Genomic DNA, 20,647 nt, shown 5'->3' with positions numbered 1-20,647 from the left:
TGCCTCAATCAAGTTGGTTCCTCCTCCCCACCCCCACCTCCGGCTATCAGTGACCTCGCCTGCGGCTTAGACCCCTGTAACATTTCATATGCCAAGATTGTCTGCTCCTCTGCTGCCATCCTCTGCCCATCTGTGAGTCTCCTGGGGGGCAGGTATGTGTGGCCGTCATTAAATGTGACACCCCTGCTTGTGGGGTATCACCTCCACCTGTTCCCCTCAGTGCTCTAGTGGCCTGGTCATCTCAGTGAGGTGCTGAGGTGGCACCGATGGTGTTACAGGGCACCCCTGATATGAAATGGGTTGCCTGTCCATGGGTCCTCACCCATGCACTTAACGGGACATATAATAAGACTCAACTACAGACACCCACTAAAAGGTTAATTAAGGGCTTATTCACAAAAGAAGGGGAATGACTAACTCAGAAAAAGAAAGGGAGATGAGTTGGTTAATGCGTCTTACCAGCTCCACTGACCTGAAACCCCAATAGCACTCTGAGAACTGGTAAAAAGCCAAGAGTCAAGCACCAAGCTGAGAGGCCAAGAGACGCCCAAAGGCCCACATGTCTGATTTTATATTAAACCTGGCTGCTTAACTCCACCCTCAGGTCCCAGCAGTCCTCCCTTTGGTGATGCTGGGATTTGTAGTTCCGGTGTCTGTGGTGGGGATGGAGTCCACAAAACCTGTATCTGTAGAGTCCCTTCAAGACATCCTTTCCCCATAACAATGGGAATGATTCCCTTCCTATGATGAAAGGCCTGGCAGCTGATGGGGTGGGGCCTCCCCCTTTTTTTTTTTTGCAGCATCAGCCTACGAGAGTTGAAGACCATCTTGCCCCTGGTCAACTTCAAAGTGAGCAGTGCCAAGTTCCTCAAAGACAAGTTTATGGTAAGTTTCTCAGCTCAGCCAGGTGATCTGGTGAACTTGGGGGGCAGCATTGGTGTTTGATGGCATCTCCCACATGAAGCTGCCAGGTGCCTTGGATTCCATTGCCTTGCACCCAGGAAAGGCATTTGCCTCCAGAGTGCCTCTGTCTTGGGTCAGACAGGGTCGGGTGACAGGCTTGGGACCAGGCTCTCCAGCCCAGCGAGCACATCATCTAAGGTTCCTGCCAGCCCAGGCTCCCCTCACCATCCTGCAAGCTGCTGGCCTCTCTTCATGGGAGCAGAAGCGTTTACTTTGGGAGATGTCATCAGCAGTTCCTTACCTCGGTTGCCAGGGTTGTGGCCTTTTGTTTGCAAGTGCTGGGAACATCTTCAGACTTGAATTTCCTTCTCTTTGCCCTTGTTACCCCTCCCCACCCTATCCAACCTTCCACCCATTAGCCCCTCCTCCATAATTTAATTGCTGCTGCTCTTATGTAATGAAACTGTTAGGTGGGTCCAGCACAGGAGTCCCACTCCAGGAGCTGTGGGCCAGGACATGGGAGTGGGACTTGTTCTGGGTGTACAGGGATAGAGATGGCACACAGGCACCGTTTCTGGTCCCCAGAGTACCCACTATGTCAGGTACTGAGCAGCCTTCCAGTCCAGCAGCCCCCGTGGGGGCTCACATGGCCATTCACAGAGCCTGCTGCTGGAAAAGTTCATTCCTTGTGCTAAGCAGGTCCCAGAAGGGTTAACACCCTTGTATGATTAGGAAGCCGTCTCTTATTCTGCCTCCAGCATTTCAGCTAATCCCAAAATAAGAAGACAAGGAAAGGAGCGACTTAAGAGAGATGGAGAAGCTTGCTTACCATCAACCAATACACAGTGGGAAATTTGTTGTTTATGCAGCAGGCATCTCATGGGTATTCTCTGGTTTGGGGTGAGGAAGTCCTGGGAGGGAAAGATGGGTCTCTCCTCTTACAGGTGAAGACACCACGGTCTGAAAGGGCAGGTGCATCACCCAGAGCAATACAGCCTTTGTGAGACTGACCTGGACTGCAGCTGAACTCAGTCCAACCCAAGGCTTGGCTAGTTTGCCTGCATTTTTAAAAACCATCATGTCCACAAACCTAATCTTTGGCTGGAGTTCTGCTTTATGGCTCTTAGAACTGAGACTGAGATTATTCCCGCTGGGGCTCAAGGGAAGAGTCTTACTTGCTTTTGGGGTCCCTGGGATGTAGGTTTGGGTTCAGAGGATGCCTTGCTTGACTTTAGGCCATTTTGCAGATGCACTGTTCTGTGCGCAGCAGGGAGGAGGCAGCATGGTGGTGGACATAGGAACTCATGTGGTCACTTTTTTTTTTTTTTTGCATTTACAGGAAATTGGTGCCCACAAAGATGAGCTCAGCTTTGAACAGTTCCATCTCTTCTATAAAAAATTAATGTTTGAGCAGCAGAAATCGGTAAGAGGATGCTTGAGCAAATGAGCCAGTGATGCTTTGCTTTTGTTTGTGTTTCTGTCTGGCGGGTTCCTGGGAAATCCGGGAGAAGAGTCCTGTCCTTTCTAGGGAGGGGGAGTGGCTGTGAGTTAGCATTCCCTCCTGGGTTGGCCCCAGCCTTAGCGTGATGGCGGCGGGCAAGGTGGTGAGAGAGTTCTTCGAAACCTTCCTGGTGGGAGTGGGGCGAGTGGCTGTGATTTGATTGGAACTTAGTCTCTTGAAAGAAAATGTAACTTAGTCTCTTGAAAGAAAAGGTAATTGTGTGATCTCGTTCCGGAATGTTGTGGCTAGTAACCTTCGCTGAGTTGAGGAGTGTGTATATTCCTTCTTTCGTACCTTTATTGGTATGTTTTGTGAGGACATGATTTCTGACAGAGGTATTAGGCTCGATCGAAGTTAAATGAAGATGTGCATTTATTTTAACCTGCTGATGGTGTTGTGGGAACCCCATGTAGAGAAATAAAGGCTCTAGAGACTATGAGTACACGGCCAGATGGGCCAGTATGGCATTGCCGACACCGGTGCCGAACCCAGAGACTTTCCAGGGTTTCTCAGCAGACGAGAGGCTGTGGGCTGTGTCTGTCCACACTGTGGCGTGATGTGGTGTGAGGCAGCTGACCAGCCTGCTTGGCTGCATTGCTGTGACCTGGAGCCGCAGGTGTTTTCTGTAGAAAGCCAGCGCAGGTACACATGAAGAGCTACCACCCAGAATACAATGACCCCTTTCCCTCTATGTTCTTTTTTTAAAAAGATTTATGTATTTATGCATGCAGAATTGGGGTACAGATCAGAGGTGCAGGGGGCGGTGGGAGGATTTACCAGGGACAGAGTGGAGAGCAGAACAGGCAGATCGATGAAGTATACTGCTAGAGGAGCAGCAGGTGATACAGGAGAGGTCTGCTGCGCCATGTGGGTCACATCCCTGCCTGGGGATTGAACCTGAACTGAAGTGGCTGCAGCCAGCTTTGTAGTGCTGCCTTCAGGGAGGGCCCATTGCGCCACCAGGGAGGGCCCTTCCTCTGTGTTTTGCATGTGATTTTATGAGCAAGGAGGAAGAGTGATGTGTACGTGCTGGAGGGGTGGGGGCTGGAGGTAAGAGAGATGGTTCATTTTTCTCCACAGCTCTGTTTTCTCTGTTGATCCAAGTAGCTCATTAATTTTGTGCTTTAAAAAGACCCCTGTGAAGCATGCAGCTTAAGAAGTAGCACTTGGGTGCAGGGCACTGGGCAGGATGGTCAGTGGGCAGCGTGCACTGTGCAAAGAGGAGCTGCTGTTGTTCTGTTGGGAAGAGAGCACTGCAGGTGCAGAGGGGGACTCTGGGTGTTGCTGTGAGCTGGGGGGAAGGGCGAGCACCTTGAGCCCTTGCATCTGGTTTTTCTGGCTTGTAGGCCACCCCAGACAGCCGCTGACCACACCCAGCTTTATTCTTTTCATCTGTGCAATGGGCGCTGATTCTTCTTCTGCTGGGACTGGGGGAATCTCTGGTGCTGGCATTTTTGGAGGCATGAGCGTGAGAGTATAACTGCTTTGTGCAGGTGGGGCTGCAGGTTATTCACCAAGGAAGTGCTGCAAGGGTGATCCTGGCCAGGGGGTTGCGATGAATCTGAGGTTGAGAAAAGGGAGAAGCATTTCCTGCCTGCTTAGATGGTGGGAAATACATTGATATTATTTTAGCTTTTATTTTTATGTATGCATTCAAGAACTGGGTACAGGCCAGAGGTGTGTGTCGGATTGGGGTGGTGAGAGGATTCATCAGGGACAGACTAGGGAGCAGAACAGGCAGATGCACTGAAATACACTGCTGAGGGGAACAGCGGTTAAGACAGGAGAGGTCTGCCGAGCCATGTGGGTCACCTCCCTGGCTGGGAATCAAACTTGTTCTCCAGTGACTGTAGATAACTTCACGGTGCTGTGTTTCAATCCATTGCAACACCAGGGAAGGCCAGACAATACATTACTTTACAGAATAAAAAATTCAGTGTCAGTGTGTTTGCATTTTTATATCTGTAAAAATTAGTTCTTGGTTAGCCAAGAGTAGAAAGAATGGGATTCTGCCCCAACTTGGTCCCTAACTGACCTAGTGACTTCGGGAAAGTCATCCTTTTCTTTCTCACTGCCTCCTCCATAAAATGTAGGTATTTAAATCAGGTCAGCAGTTATAACACGTTTTAAGATAGACTTTTAAAAGTGAGCTATAATTTACATGTGACATTAGGTGTACAGCATGACATATGGTCTCTGTAAATATTATAAAAGAATCACCACCACCCATCTACTTAACACCCATCCCTCACATAGATGCTAAAACTATGCATCCCTGATCCTCTTTTCTGTGAAGTTTAAGCAAAGTGCCCTGCTGCATGGAAGTTGAACAAAACATGTGTTTGGTTATGTGACCTGCAATAGCGTCTTCCCTTGAGAACAGTGAAAATGTTTGGAGAACTGTGTGCCTGTGAAATCCAGAGCAGTGACAATTGCTGTCTTACGCAGTTGACCCGGAGTAAGAACACTTGATTCACTCAAGATGAGTAGCTACAGATGACAGCCTTGGTTGTCACTTGCCTTGAAGTTTCAGGGTGCGATCTCATCAGACCGCACAAGCAAACTTTGATGCTAAAGTTTGTGGAAAAGTTGTTTCACCTGCCAGGGCAGGTTACCCATTGACGGTCTGTTCTGGATAAAATTCCACATGAGCTCTATGTGAACTATACTTTTCTATGTGTGAACTATACTTTTTAAAACAACAGTTCTTCTAAAGGTGAGTGTGTGTGTGTGTGTGTGTGCATGTGTGAGAGAGAGAAAGCACATTAAGTCCGATTTCTGCAGAATCCCTGACCCCTCTGGGGCCCTCCCAATGCCAGATCTCACTCTTGGGAAAAGGTTAGTTGCTGCTGGTGGCTGGGATGCCACATTCAGTCTGTTCTACGTGGCCTGTTTAGTGGTTGAAATAATTAAATAATGAGTTGCTTACATTTGATATTTAGGAGGTTTCCTATGATGATTCAGGTTTTTCTTCTCTAAGGGGGAAAATAGAGAGATCTGGCCACATGCAGGTCCGGAGTTGCTCATGCAACGGCCTTGTGTGTGGAAAGGAAGCAGAAGCCCTCTCTGGCTTGCGTAGCACCCACCCCACCCAGCGCTCTACTAATTTAAGTCCTTTCCTGGCCACAAAGATGGTTCCATATGTAGCCCATGCTGTCTGCCACTGCAGTGCGTGCCTGCGCAGCGTGGCCACCACATTTTAATTCATCGACGTGGAATGTGGGTAGCCCCATCCCAAGCTCATGGATGAGTACTGGTGAGTAAGAGAAACCTCAGTGGTCAATGCCCCACCTCTGCCAGCTTATAATTTACTTCCTGAGCTCCTCCCTGGCAGCCTGGGCAGGGAACAGCTTTCTGATGTGCCCTAGGGGGCTCAGTGGGACTCCCCAGGCTCCTTTTCGAAACAGGGGTGCTGGTGGCAATTGGTGTCCCCCAGGCCTACATCGAGGGCACAGTCCCCACTGTCAGTAGCTATTGGTGTGAGGTGGCCACTTCTTTCTTGTGTGTGACCACCTGCTTCTTACTGCTCTCAAGCTGTCATGTTTCTGAAGTTGGTCAGTGGCAAGAAGAGACATTGCAGGGTGTCTTGCCAGGAAGGGATGTGCCCACCTAGCTGTCAGGGCAGCATTAGGAGTGAGATCACGCTGGGTGCTGCGTCCCCACACTTGTTATTCTCTCCTCAGCACTGTGAGCAAGGTCTAGTCCCATCCTCATTTTTTTAAAAAAGATTTATTTATTTCCTCATACAGAGCTGGGGTACAGGCCAGAGATGTGGTGGGTGAGAGGATTCACCAGAGACAGAGTGGGGAGCAGAACAGGCAGAGCAACGAAGTACACTGCTGAGGGGAGCAGCGGGCGGGGGTTGAACTCATGCTGAAGTGGCTTAAGCTTCTCAGTGCTGTGCTTTAACCCGCTGTGCCACCAGGGAGGGCCCCCATCCCCATTTTATGGATGTGGAAACTGAGGCCCAGAGGGGTTCCTCACTGAAAGACATACAGCTGGTTAGCCACAGAGCTGGGAGTGAATGCCCCTTTGCCCACCTCAGCACCCGCCACTGATACTGTTTAACATTTTAAACCTTTCGTTCAAGGGAAATTTCAACCCTGTCTCCAGCAGGGCTCATGGCACTAACAAGCCCCCCTTATCACTCACCAGCCTCAGGGACAACCATCTCATGGCCGTGCCCTCACCCTCTTCTCATCTGAGTGTAGTCAACCTCAGACGCTGTAGTCTTCCTTCCTTAATTTAATCTGACCCGCAGCTTCTAGTGCACCCCTAGCTGCCGCCCTGCCCAACCTGCGACTGCCCTGTGGCGGTGAAGGCTGGAGGGGCAGGCATTTATAGGCTGAGAGTGGCGGGGGTGGCTGGCTGCATCCAGTCTGGCTCTCACTCTAGACTTGTGTTTCTCTCCTGTGGGATGAGGGGTTTGGTCCCCTTGATTTTCCCTCTGTGACTTCGGGTGCTCTGCTCTTGCTACCCCTGGAAGTTCGCTGTGACTGTGCTCTGGGCTCTGCATCTTCCATGTGTTGCTGCATAACCATGTTGCACCAGGAAACTTGTTTTCTTAGTGTCTGGACCAGGCATCCAGGCGTGACTTAGCAGGGGCTTAGCTTTGGGGTCTTGCAAAGCTACGCTTACGATTTCAGCTGGGGGTGCGGTCTCAGCCGGTACTGGGGTTGTGGTGGCTTTCAGCACTTGTAGGTAGGTTTGAGGGCTTTAGCATTTTCTAGCCGGGGCTGCTTGCAGGCCCTCAGTACATGAGGCTTCCCTGTGTGGCTGTTTGCATCCTCTAAGCCAGCTGCAATCAGACATAACATCATCATGTCATCACGTGCACCTAATGACATGTGTCCCATCCCAGTTACAGGAGTGTGAAACACAACAGTGCCAGGGGTGGAGGTGTTGGGGTCTCATACAAGACTGTGCACCATGGGTCCCTGGGAGCCCAAAGTTCAGAGTCACTTTCCAGCAGCTCACGAATGATGGTCAGTGCAGTTCAAAGAGCAAATCCCTTCCCAGCCCTGCAAAATGCCCGAGAGCAGGCACAACTGTCCAACCCATACTGTCCTCTCAGAGTCGAGACGGTGCCTGTTGACATGGAAAACAACCTTACACTCACACTCACTCACACACACCCTTTTGCATTCATTTTAGCAAATGTCCTGACCCTCATCGTGTCCGTCGTATCGGGCTCACAGGACCCATCCTAATGTTTATTGCAAAGATGCAAAGAGCTCATAGCTGCCCGCCACCAAGCAGTCGTGGGCCATGAGAATGTGGCCTCCTCCACGACTGTCAGCCACGAGGCAGGGTCAGCCCTGGCATGAGAGGAGGCAGGTGACCCCTGTTCTGTGCTGTTTCCAAAAGACCACCGTGGCCGAATGGGTGAGCTTCCCCTTGCCCTGGCCTCTCCTACCACAGTGGGGCAGCTCTTAAAAGGTTTTCATTTCTCAGGTTTGAATACATTTTATTATAAGCCACCTACGGCTGGTTTGTTATAGTAAATATTGTGTAAAAGCTTAACATTCTCTAGAGTATATAAAAAGTAAAAGCATGTAAATGGGAAGAAAACCCAAGTGCTAGGGACCTACTCAAGATCACACCAGCGATGGTACCTTCTGTGAGAAGTTCCCAGTTTTAGATGGCACAGCAGCATGAGGTAAGGTACTGTGATGCTGCGGTGGAGGATTCTAGAGATTACTGCGGGTTTTTCTGACAGGTGGGCCCAAGTTAGCAATGAGTCTCGGTTAGCTTTTCTGGGTCTGCACTTTTCCCCATTGGCCTCTCAGAACCAAGTGCGCCTGACGACCCGCTGAGCAGAGCTAGGTCATCCTTGATTTCTCGGGATCCAAAGATGGTGTGTCCCAGATAGGCCAGTGCCTAGCTTTTTGGGTGGGTGCCAATGCAGTGGTTAAAGTCACCCTCTCAGGGCCTCTGAGTACCCTCCCCCACTGGCCTGTGTCCTGGGGGGGGTCTCGGAGGACCAGCGGGCACAGTCACGCTGCTCTCACCTACCAGCTTGGCTGGCTCCCAGGAGAACATGTCCCTGCGCTTTTGGGAAAAGCACCTCACTCTCTGCCCTTCTCCTTGCTGGCTTTGTATATCCTCACCTCTGTCCCCAGAACCCTTGTCTTTGGCTACTTCCAGTGGTGAGATCACATCCTGTCCTTGGGCATCAGACACCATCCCCATGCTGATTAGCTCTGGAAAGGCGTCACCAGCACTCTCCTTTGAATACCAGCCCCCTCCCCTAAATACCTGCCCCTCCCCTGAATGTCAGCTTCTCCATCTAGCTGCCAGGCTCCTCTGTAGCCTGTCTGGCTGTCATCTGTCTCCAGAAGAGACACTGGGGTTGCCCGCCCATACCTGCTGCCAAGATCCCTACCCTGGAGTCACCTCCACTCCTCCCCTCCCCACTCCCGCCACTGAATTCTGACATTTCTGACTTGTCCAGCAGTGTGCTCGGCGAGGCCTGAGAAGCCAGGTTGAATCCACTTGTGTTAACTGGGTGGAGGAGACCAGGCTGGTAACACCTGCCTCTTTCCCTGCCCCGTTTTGTATCCTAGAGGAGGAAGAGCGATTCCTGCAAGGAAGGTCCCAAGAGCCTTCCAGTAGTTCAGGGGGTGGGATGACTGGAGGGGTGTGGTGGAGGGAAGGAGAAGCTGGGTCCTTTGGTGGCCCCGGATGGGAGCATCTCTGCAAGCTCACAGCCCCTTCTCCCAATGCCCTGCTTGGCTGAAATGGGTGTGTTTTTCCTGTGCTTCAGTGAAAGGATGGGATGGGGTGGGCTCACTTCAAGGACCCCTTGGGGGGCATCTTTGTGGCTAGGCAGCAGATGTGGCTTTCTGCACTTGTAAAGAGGAGCCCCATCTTTGGGGTTGGGAGGAATCTGGCCTCCTGGACCATCCGCATCAGATTGAGTGGTGACGTCAGTGCCAGATGGGTCCAAGTAGCAGCGTTCATTGCCCCAAATTCCCTTGTTAAGAAATAAATTGCTGTGTCATCCATTACACATGAGTGGAAGGAAGTCTGTCTGAGTTTTTCTAAGAGCAGCACTTAACCTTTCTGGGTGATCTACTTCTTTGAGTTGAATAAAGCTCTCGATCATCTTTCTAGGAAAAAAAAGGCAGGCATGTGTGCTCTGCCTCAAGCAGCTCTCCCACCACTTCCGGGGACTCTGGGTTCCCTTGCTAGAGCTTTGATTTTCCACGTCATCCGAGAAGTTTGGCGAGGGGCCTGGAGAATTGAGAGCAGGCGTTGTTTATGTCATTATGACGTGCACTGGCTCCAGTCCCTCATGCCTCCAGATCTCACTGACGATGGCTGGAGAGATGCTACCTTCCGGAAGTGAACACAGTGTGGATGAGTGCACTTGTGTGTCTGTGTGTGCCAAACAGCCAGGTGGTGTGAGTGGCAGGTGGGAGGAGCTCCCCCCCCCCCATCATCTCAGCTGTGGGAACACAGCAGGACTGAAGCTGCCCATGAGTCTTCTTGAATCTGAAAAGCAGAAATGAGCTCTTTGACACATGAAGGATGAGACGCAGAGCAGGGGGGTGCAGGACGGGCATGCATCTCTTGAGGGGTGCCAGTCTGCAGAGCTGCTGTTGGGGGGTGCCAGTCTACAGAGTTGTTGGAGAAGAATTTGGCCACTCTGTTGGCTCATGTGCTCAGCCCTGCCCCGTGTCCATGTTCTTTCATGTCTTGAAATCAGTCCAGTGGAGAGACTGGTATGAGTGGAGATGGTGGCCGTGCTTGAAACTGGCCTAATAGCATGGACCAGTGACTGCAGGTGTCTTTTTTTTTTTAAATATTTATTTATTTATGCATACAGAACTGGGGTACAGGCCAGAGGTGTGGGGGTGAGAAGATTCACCAGAGATGGAACGGGGAGCAGAACAGGCAGATCGAAGAAGTACATTACTGAAGGGAGCAGCGGGCGGGTCAGGAGAGATCTGCCGCGCCATGTGGTCACCTCCGGGGCGGGGATCAAACTCATGCTGAAGTGGCTTAAGCTTCTTAGTTCTGTGCTTTAACCCGCTGCGCCACCAGGGAGGCTGGGTGGTGGAAGGGTCAGAAAATGAAGTAAAGCTGGAAATAGCAACAAAATGTTGAGAAACTTGTATGTGATACAACATGATATCTGACTAGATGAATATCCCTAACACAGATTCTAGGACATGTACTAGAGGAGTGAATGATTGCTTCTCAGGAAGAAGCCCCTCGTGAAAGGGGTGAGGAAGACTTGCCCCTCATGCTTTCCAAGTTTCAGTTATCTGAGACTTTACCTCATGGTAGCAAACATCTGTTTGTTTGTATTATGTGAACATGGCTAATGTTCGTATGTGGCATGTATTTTCATTTTCTATTTCAGATTCTGGATGAGTTCAAAAAAGATTCCTCTGTGTTCATCTTGGGGTGAGGCACCTCTTCTCTGTAATTGCTTTTTGGGGTGGTTGTGCTGGACACTGATTGCTTTTTGGGGTGGTTGTGCCGGACACTGCTGCCTCTGTGGGTCCTCCCAGCCTGGCCAGCTGACCCTTGGAGGGCTCCACTCTGAGCAGGCTTTCTGGGGTCCCTTCCTTGAGAGATTGGCCATCACCTGCCTGTGGCCTGGATAGACATGAACAGCAGTGATGGGATTTGTGGTGCCCAGGAAGGTGGTCTGGAAGCTTCTATAAAAACGCCTGCACACTTCAGGGACTCCTTTCTCGGAGTGGTCAGGTCACTGATTTTAACAAGACCAAACATCCTCAGCCCGCAGGGAGTCCCACACTTGCTGGGAGCCATGAGTGCAGGTGCCAGGCCCCCTCTCAATGTCAGGTATCAGGATCCACTTTGAGGACACCCTCTTTTTGGCCTCTGTCTTCCCTGTGGTTGCCTGGCACCTGTCACGGTGGTAGGGGGTGTCTCAGCCGGGCTCTCCCCCGACCCCTCTGCTGTGCCTGCCCCTGTCTAAATGCTCTTCCTTTCCCGAGGGCAGCAACACTGACCGGCCGGATGCCTCTGCCATCCACCTGCACGACTTCCAGCGGTTTCTCTTACACGAACAGCAGGTGAGATGGGGGTGGGGTTGGGGGATGCCGGATATGTTGATGTCTTCTGCTGCCACCCAGCTTCACCTGGCTGCCTGTCCACACAGGACAGCTGTGCTCCCCTGTGTGGTGCCGCTTGGGCATCTCTGACTCTGGATTGAGTCCACATCACGTCACACTAACCCTTTTCTAGGCCCCTCGAGAATGGGGAGGAGTGAGATGGCATCCTGGCGGGGTGGGCAGGAAGGTGGGCATCTGCTCTTCTCCCCCCTCATCTTGTCTCAAGTGCCACTTCTCCAGGAAGTCCTCCCTGATGGACGGCGGGTGTCGGACATTGGCGGGCCTCCCCATGCTCCCATTCCCCCCCCCACCACCCCCACATTGGGCTTGTCTGGAGATATTCTTGGTTGTCGTCATGGATCAGGTGCATCAGATGCGTATAAACCAGGGATGCCGCATCACATCCTGAAATGCCAGGTCCTCCAAGAAATGACCAACCCTTCACATCCCTAGAACAGTGGCATAGAAACTGAGTTAGACTGAGATCAAGCTGAGAACCTCGAGCAGCTGTGTGACCGTAGGCAGGTAGTTTGACCTTTCTATACCCCAGTTTCCTCTCTTTCTGTGGGGATGAGCACCCTGCTTCTCAGAATTGTGTCTGTGAGTGTGATGAACACGTGTGTCACTTGGGTATTTAAAACACATGCACATAACATCAGAATCTCATCTGCTTTTTCACCTCCTTATTTCATTATTTCTTTTTTAAAATAGACTTTAGGGTGGTTTCAGGTGTTCTGGAATAATACTCGGTTCACAGAGTAGTACATTGTGTTGCAGAGTATTTCAGACCTGGCAAAGGTCTCCTGTTACCTATTTGGGATTAAGTGTCACGATCTTTTGCCAATTTTATCTCCTTCACCCTCTACTCCCAAACCCTCCACTCCCTTCCTCCTTATTTCTTTGCTGGAACATTCTAAAGTAAACCCCGGGCTCTGTGTATCAGTTCATTGTGAAGACTTCCCTCTACCTCTCTTAGGATAATGGACTTCTTTTTCAGAAGTTATACCCACAGTATATGCACATCATACACAATCAGCTCCAATTTCTGAAGGTCAGCAGCACACAACTGGGTTCAGATTTCACTGACTTAGAGAAAATAACAGACTGAGAGCCCCATGTGGGATCCCAGCCGCATGGGATCGGCGAGGGGGTGGATGCTGTGGGAGTGTCACAGGTGTCACTTTCCCAGGGACAAGGAGTCTGCTCTCTTAGAACCCACTCCCTTGGGTTGGTTAATTTGATTTCCGGACAAAACCACAGACTTCCCCTTACTGGCCTTTTGCTGCCTCTGATATGGGGAATGTGGAGCTAGGTGATGGGGCTGTCCCCTCACCTGTGGGAGTTATCCCCGGGGCAGCATCGGCAATGACAGGACATGGTGTCCAGTCTGGAGACACTGGAGTCTCTGTCTCCCATACCTTTAATGTCCCATGAGCCCAGCACCCTGAGGGTGCTGGCAGGAATCAGGGTTAAAGTCTTAGACACATGTTTGGGATGATGGAAGCTCCTATGTGAAATCACCCCTGAAGCTCTAGGTGTGGGGATTGCTGCTGAAAGTTCATTGGCAATAAGCAGTTAAAGTGAAAACTTTAAAAAATCAAAGATGTATATACTTGAGGACATAATTGCCCTCTTAGGGCACTAAAGAAATAATAGCAGCATTTAACAGTAGAAATGAACACACATAACAAATCTGAATTTCCATCAGGGCTGGTTAGATGAGCTCTGGCACAGCCCTGGGGCGGACAGGTGACGCCATCCAACAGTGAGGAGGAAGACCCCAGGACTGTGTACCTGGGATTTGTCTCAGGCTCACCACTGAGTAAATTACTTAGCTACTTCCAGCCTCAGCTTCCCCATTTACCTGACGTGGAGAATCAGAGCTTCCCCTGGGACTGTGAGTTCAGACATGGACCATCAAGCTCCAGCCCAGAGCCTGGCGGGCAGGCCGTACCCCACGTTGACCCTCACCATTACCGACTGGGCTTTCATGAACACTCTGTTGGTGCCTAGGACGATACTCTGGGCAAGTGGACACATTCTATAGCCCTCCAGAATATTCCTATTTCCAACTCTTTGGGGCAGAAGGTTGCTTTACTCACAACTAGTCTGTTATCAAAGTTCTATTATCAAAACGCCTTTGAATAAATGCACAAGCTTTGTAGAAGGAAGGCGAAAGCTCCACCTTTTGAGGGGACCTCTAGGCCTGGCAGTGTTTGCATCCAACGTCCTACAGTTTGAGTTTCATAATCCAGTGTCCAAAGATTTTAATGCCGCTGTGTTCAAATGAACTGACTGTTCTGGGCTTCCTACTCTGGGCCCCTTAACCAAGTGGATCTGCACATACCTCAGCAAGGCTCACTGTTGGTTGGCACCCAAGCACCCGGGAGGCCTATTCTTCAACCACCTCATTTGTATCTGTCCTAACGCGTCTTTCTTTAAACACGCAGGGCTGACCTGTGCCATCCAACCACACACACATCCGGTAGCACATTTGCTTTTATTATTCATAATGCTAGCGGCTTTAGCATATTTGAAACCCAGAAGGCATTAGTCAAAGTTGAAGCTGCGTGTCCAATTTCCATCCCTTTGCTGGTGAATATTTGGCGGTTTAGCGTTTGGAGAAAAAAAATTCACTTATTTTTCCTCCTCTAAAGGATTTCTGAATTTCCAAGATCGACAAGCTATCTTTGAACAGGTCGTGCATATTTCAGGCATTTGCAGCATCTGAACAGTGCGACCTGGCTGGTTCTTTGAAATAAAGACACATGATCAGATTCTGTGTCAGTTTTCCAGACTGTAATCTTTGGAACCTGACTCTGCTGCCTCCTAGCTTTGTGAACTTGGGATGAATGGTCTGCCTAATAAGCTGCCTCAGTTTGAGCACTTTCCATGTATCAGGGCTGTATTAAAAGCACATAGCCTGCCTTCATATGGTCCTGCACAGAAACTCTATGTGTAGATATTATTCTCCTGTCATTGATAGGGAGCCCCCTGTTGGTGTGGGTGTGTATTACAGTAGCCTGACATAACTGCTCCAGACCTCCTCAGGCTAGAGGATTAAAAGAACTCTGGCCTGGCCCTCCCTGGTGGCGCAGCGGGTTAAAGCACAGCACTGAGAATCTAAAGCCGCTTCCTCATGAGTTCGATCCCCGCCTGCCCCGGAGGTGACCACATGGCGTGGCAGACCTCTCCTGACCCGCCCGCTGCTCCCCTCAGCAGTGTATTTCGTTGATCTGCCTGTTCTGCACGCCACTCTGTCTCTGGTGAATTCTCTCACCCTCCACATCTCTGGCCTGTATCCCAGTTCTGTATGCACAAATAAAATAAAATCTTTAAAAAAAAAAAAAAAAAGAACTCTGGCCAGCTTGGGGGTTGGCAAACAACAACCAAGCCCCTTGGGCCTAATGCGATCCACCACTTGTTTTTGTAAATAAAGTTTTATTGGAATGAAGCCACAGTCATTTGTGTATGTATTGTGTTTCCTTTCATGTGACAACTGTAGACATTAGTGATTGTGACAGATGATGTAAGGGCCACAAAATTTAAAATATTTACTCCCTGGGGACTCCTCCCTGGCAGCACAGTGGGCTAAAGCACAGTACTGCAAGCTAGCCACAGCTGCTTCAGTGTGAGTTCAATTCCCTCCTGCCCCGGCGGTGACCCACATGGCGTGGCAGACCTCTCCTGACCCGCCTGCTGCTCCCCTCAGCAGTATACTTCATCATTCTGCCTGTTCTGCTCCCCACTCTGTCTCTGGTAAATCCTCTCATTGCCCCTGCACCTCTGACCTGAACCCCAGTTCTGTATGCATGAATATATAAACCTTTAAAAATATATATTTATTCCTGGTCCTTTACAGAAAATGCTTACTAATCCTTGACGAGACCTTGCTGTGCGGCCTTGATTATGTATTAATTCAGAATGATTTGACTGATGTAGGGGCCTTTGCTGAAAGTGGATCATAAAACATAAAGACTTTTGTCATTTTCTTTTTGTAACATCATTCTCTTTATCATCCCAAGGAACTTTGGGCTCAGGATCTAAACAGAGTCCGAGAGAGGATGACAAAATTCATCGACGATACCATGCGGGAGACTGCCGAGCCTTTTTTGTTTGTTGATGAGGTGAGTTCGTGTCTACTTCCCCTGAAGTTTTCTTTTCTGGTTCTCTCGCCTTTCCTGCCCAATATCCCTGGAGGATTGTTTAGTGGAAGGCTGATTTTTTTCCAGCTACTGAATCACCAGCCTCTGCCAGTGACCAAATCTCCTTGGCCTGTTCCTCATTTTCACCACTAGAGGGAGTGTGCGTCAGGCGCCTCTGACCATTGCAAGCGCAGCAGCAAAATCGCAGAGTTCTGGGTCTGAGTAGTTGTGTGTGGCCCTGGGAAGTGGAGCTGGGGGCGGGGGAGCGGAACTGGACAGTCCCTCCTCTGTGTCAGGTTGTTCCCAGGCAGCAGAGTGTAACCCCAGTGTCCCTCAAATATCTGATAGATTTTTTTAAAGGGGCTAGGAACAGGAAGATAACATTCCTTGCCTTTTGGATGTTGTGTTAGTAATGTTTGTTGTTCACGTGGGGTGGTGAGCTCACCAATGTTCATGTTGCTAGTGTGCCTTAAAGCTTATAAAAGGGGGACGTATACTGCTGGAGTTTGAACCACTGTAGGGCACATGCTGGAAAGGAGGTGCTCTATAGGCCAGTGATGTACATGTGGACGGCCCTCTTGGGCCTGAGCTTTCTGCTCTGTGCGCTCCGGCTCCCGAGGCCTAGAGGCTGTCTGTTGGGCTCATAAGTCAGAGCCCCCAGGGCCTGGGATGGGCGCAGACCTGGGAGGCCAGGCCCAGGCCATCCTCATCACCTGATGGTCCCATCTTGGTGTCTGTGACTCTCCTAGTTTCTCACGTACCTGTTCTCCCGGGAGAACAGCATCTGGGACGAGAAGTATGATGTGGTGGACATGCAGGACATGAACAACCCCTTGTCACATTACTGGATCTCCTCGTCACATAACACGTGAGTGTCACCTGTGCCGGTGATGGGTGCGGTGGACGAAGAGCAGGTGACGGACAATATGGCGGGTGCCCCAGTGTGCTGCTCTGGTGGTGCGTGTGGGCCAGAGGTGCTGTGCAGGGCCACCTGCTCAGACTGGAATAGACAGAGATTCTGAAAGGGGTGGAGGATGCACCTCCCATTCCCAGTTGGTATTGCAATAATAATTCCTCTTCTATGACCCTAAAAAGCAAGTTGCCAAAGCTGGGTTTTGCAGTAGCTACAGCAGGGCAATTGAGATAGTCGTGGAAGTGATACTTCCGGAACGTCAGCCCTCTGCCAGGCCCTCTGCCTCTGGGTGCTGGGCCAGGGCTGTGAACAAGGCAGGGCAGCCCCTTTGCTGGAAGGGATAAGGCCTCCTTTGACTCTTTTATGTTGGCCGCTACAAGGGCTGTGGCATACATACTCTAAGAATATGAATCCTTGAGTTCTAATATTTTTATTTCTAAATAAAAATACTGTGGAGGTTAGTGCTGCATCTGGAATCCTCCATATGAGATAAGCAGAGCTACAAGCTAAGCCACAGAGTCTGACTCTTGATAGTATCTCCCCTGAGCTCAGGAAGAGAAGATAGACCATTAAATGGCCAAGGGGCCGTAGCCAAAGAAGACACAAAATCCAGGGGGCCTTGGAGTTCACACCGACCTGGAGGGTGAGTGGCGGGAAACTGACACTCCAGTACCAGCAGTGGCAGTGGCCTGGGGGGGTCTCATGTGCAAATTTACATCTTTGGAAAATTGTCCTGTTGCGAAGTGAGTGAGTAGCATGGAAGGGAGATGTGCATGACCTGCTCAAATATTTAGTCTGTGTTGGAAGGTGAGAGGGTGGCGGTCTCGGATCATGGGCATCCAGAGGGCTATAGGCCACGTCCCCAGTTTTCATCCCAGGCGGGAGTTGCGATCAGCACCTACGTTCACGTCTGGGCTTTTAGAAAGGAGAGTTGTTTTCAGGGGCAAGTTGATATCCTGGTTCTGTCTCACCTGCCGCACCCATTAGCTTGAATCTTAGGTGGATGAACTCTACCAAACCCAGAAGACAGTTGGCAGCTTAAACTCTTAAGGGGAGTAAACATGAGAAGGAGAAGAGGTCAGGAGCTCCAGTATTTTTATATTGGTCTTGGTGGACATTGGTCGTAGCCTAGTAAACCCACCACTAGTTGACCAGCTCTGGGCCTGACCTGGAGCCCAGCTAGCTGCCCGTCTCTGCCTGTTTGTGTTCTGGGCCCTTTGGGCGGCCATGGGGCTCATTAGCATATCATCCACCACTGACCTCAGCCCTGATACCCTTCCAAGTTCTCCTTGAAGAGCACACAGTGTCCATGCTGAGCCCAGGTTGACACAGCGGTGGGCACTCATTTAGCTTCCACTTCAGCACAAACGCGCATCCTGCATCAAACCTGAGAAGCAGTTATTCCTACGGACTTGCTCAGTTCCTGCAACCCACTCCCCCCTCCCAGGAAAAAGCAAATGTGAAAAAACATAGCTTGAAATCATCACCTCTGGGGTTGAAAATAGGGGACCAGGGATTGATGGTTCCCAGGTACACGTCTCGCCCAGATGTTCACAGAGGGGCTTTCTAGACATCAGGGCTCAGGACTTTCTGGGCTGGGACTGAGAAGTGCCCCAGTCACCCCACGCAACCCATGCCTTGCCTCCTGCAGGTACCTCACGGGCGACCAGCTGCGGAGCGAGTCCTCCACGGAAGCGTACATTCGCTGTCTGCGCATGGGCTGTCGCTGCATCGAGCGTGAGTCTGCCCCCTCGGGCCCCCCTTCATCTCAGATGGGCCTCCTGTATCAAACCCGAGTAGCAGTTATTCCTACCCACTTCCCTAGTTTATGCACCGCCCCCTCTCTTCCCAGGAAAAAGGAAATGTGAAAAAACAGCTTGAAACCATCAGCTCTTGTTACCTCTGGGGTTGAAAATACAGGGGTTGTTCACCATGCGCATAATCTGTTTCTGCCTGACTGTTTTACCGAGAGCCTTTACAAGTACACCTCTCATTACTGCGGACACTTCCCACCTGCAGATAAAGCACGCTAAGGTTTAGCCCAGCAGAAACAGAAAGGCAAACACTATGAATACCTTTTTTTGAATTAGATTTTTTTGCACAAATGTGTGGCTTTCTAAACTAGCCTTTCATTAGTATCCTACCTCTCTCTGTAGCCATCCAGGGGCTGGCTCCTGAGGGTGATAACGGGGTGTGACTGCCTCCAGGGGTGTTCCCGTCACCGGTGGGGGGGGGCTGGGTGCTGGACTCTTTGGGCGGGAGGGGGCTCTGTCTCCATTGTGGACTTGGGAGGTGAGCCTGATGGACAGGCGTTGAGCCTGCCTTCCCTTCCCTAGTGGACTGCTGGGATGGACCTGATGGGAAGCCCATCATCTACCATGGCTGGACACGGACAACCAAGATCAAGTTTGACGATGTTGTGCAGGCCATCAAAGACCATGCCTTTGTCAGCTCCAGGTTGGTTGGCTGACTGCTGGGTGGATCCCCTTTAGGGGGAAGGCAGGTAGGGCTGGGTAGACAGACAGAACATACAGAAGAGCCAGCGCCCCCTACCCTGGGCACCTCTTGGCCAGGGACCCCGCCAACATGTCTGAAGGGCAGATGCCCCTTGCAGGCCCAATGCACAAGTCACTCCTTGGTTCTTTAGCCCAGAGGGGGCTGCCCTGGGAGAAACCCTGCAGCTGTTGAGTGACCTCCCTGACCCGACCACCCCCTCCCCCGATGAGTAGACCTGGGCAGGTCTCCTCTGCTGGGCAGGCCCAGATGGGGCCCCTGGCCCCTCTACTGGGCAGGTATGAGATGAGTCCGTGGGCCCTGTACTGGGCAAGCATTAGGGCCTTTTCCTGGGCTTTCTGCCAGGGAGGTCCCTGCTCCCGTTAGTGGCAGGTGCAGACAGATGCCTGCGCCCCTACGAGCCACCCCACCTCTGTCTGCCCCTGCAGCTTCCCAGTGATCTTGTCCATCGAGGAGCACTGCTGTGTGGAGCAGCAGCGGCACATGGCCAGGGTGTTCAGGGAGGTGTTTGGCGACCTGCTGCTGACCAAGCCCACGGAGGCCAGTGCCGACCAGCTGCCCTCGCCCAGCCAGCTGAGGGAGAAGATCATCATCAAGGTAGGCGGCCTCTGTGTCCTGCACTCAGGCGGCCTGGCTGCTCAGGCCACGGGCCCGGAGACCCTGGCAGGGCCATCTGTCCTCGGTGCCTGTGTCCTCAGGCTTTGGAGGATAATAGCAAAGACCACGTCTTTTATGGTGTGCTGTGAGCATAACGTGGAGGTGTTAAAGGGCAGGGAGAGGGGCACCCAGCCCCTGTCCGTTTTAAATAGGTTCTGCCATTCACTGCATCAAAATATGGTCCAGTGTGTAAGACCTTTAATGGGAAGGAACTTTAATACAATTAGTGTGCAGCAAAGAAAAGACAAATGATATGGTTTCCAAATCGAGAGCCCCGAGTAACCCATCCCCTCGTGGGTAAATGCTCAGCCAAACAGGGTTGGCCCACAGCAGGGCCACTGAGGCCCGAAAGCTGCCTTGGGCACCCACTGGTGGGGACCGCAGGAGAGGGCTGGGAGGATCAGGCCAGTCTGGAAGCAAAGCACAAAAGCCTCCCCAGGGGTCTCTCATGTCTGTCTCAGGTGTCCCCTTCCATGTCCCCCCAGGCCCTGGTACAAGTCCAAGGCTGAGAAGCAAGTGTGGCTTCTCACATGTCTTCTCCAGGTGCCTCCTCCAGGTCTCCTTGCTTTTCAGCAGCTTGGTTCTTTTTTCCAGTCTCCTCTCCAGCTTTCCCTCCTCCCTGCTCAGCTCCATCTTTCCTTGGGTGGGGCAGGGCACCTGGAACCTCCCCTTTCCCTGGGGACCCCCTGCTATAGGAGGAGCAGTGGCTAGTACTCAGAACAAGACCCGCCCGTCAGGTACCGCATAAATACCAACTCATGCATTCTTTCATTCATCTGCCCCTCTATCCACTCGTGCTTTGGCAGACTCTCTCCACGCCCCTCTTGAGTCTGGCGGGTTCATGCTGCTGGGTGTTCTGTGATCCAGGCTCTGTTCTCGCTCCCGGGGGCTCCTGGTCTCAAGCGGGAAGTGGCCTGGAGGT

The 20,647-nt window shown here is 51.3% G+C and overlaps 1 protein-coding gene across 1 annotated transcript in view; it reads left to right on the top strand.

Annotated features, from left to right (window-relative positions):
- PLCG2 (phospholipase C, gamma 2 (phosphatidylinositol-specific)) overlaps positions 1–20,647 on the top strand; it is a 116,889-nt gene that overhangs the window by 58,238 nt on the left and 38,004 nt on the right. The window contains exons 6-14 of the mRNA XM_012730654.1: positions 801–885; positions 2,243–2,326; positions 10,776–10,819; positions 11,385–11,457; positions 15,522–15,623; positions 16,391–16,509; positions 18,206–18,291; positions 18,891–19,011; positions 19,497–19,665. Of these exons, the coding sequence (XP_012586108.1) occupies positions 801–885; positions 2,243–2,326; positions 10,776–10,819; positions 11,385–11,457; positions 15,522–15,623; positions 16,391–16,509; positions 18,206–18,291; positions 18,891–19,011; positions 19,497–19,665 (883 nt within the window). The remainder of the gene's footprint in view (positions 1–800; positions 886–2,242; positions 2,327–10,775; positions 10,820–11,384; positions 11,458–15,521; positions 15,624–16,390; positions 16,510–18,205; positions 18,292–18,890; positions 19,012–19,496; positions 19,666–20,647) is intronic.

Source organism: Condylura cristata, unplaced genomic scaffold (assembly GCF_000260355.1).
Source record: "Condylura cristata isolate star-nosed mole 26May11 unplaced genomic scaffold, ConCri1.0 scaffold00028, whole genome shotgun sequence".
NCBI classification, from domain to species: Eukaryota; Metazoa; Chordata; class Mammalia; order Eulipotyphla; family Talpidae; genus Condylura; species Condylura cristata.
Note: the sequence above shows the minus strand (reverse complement) of the source record. Positions and strands in the feature narration are given on the sequence as shown.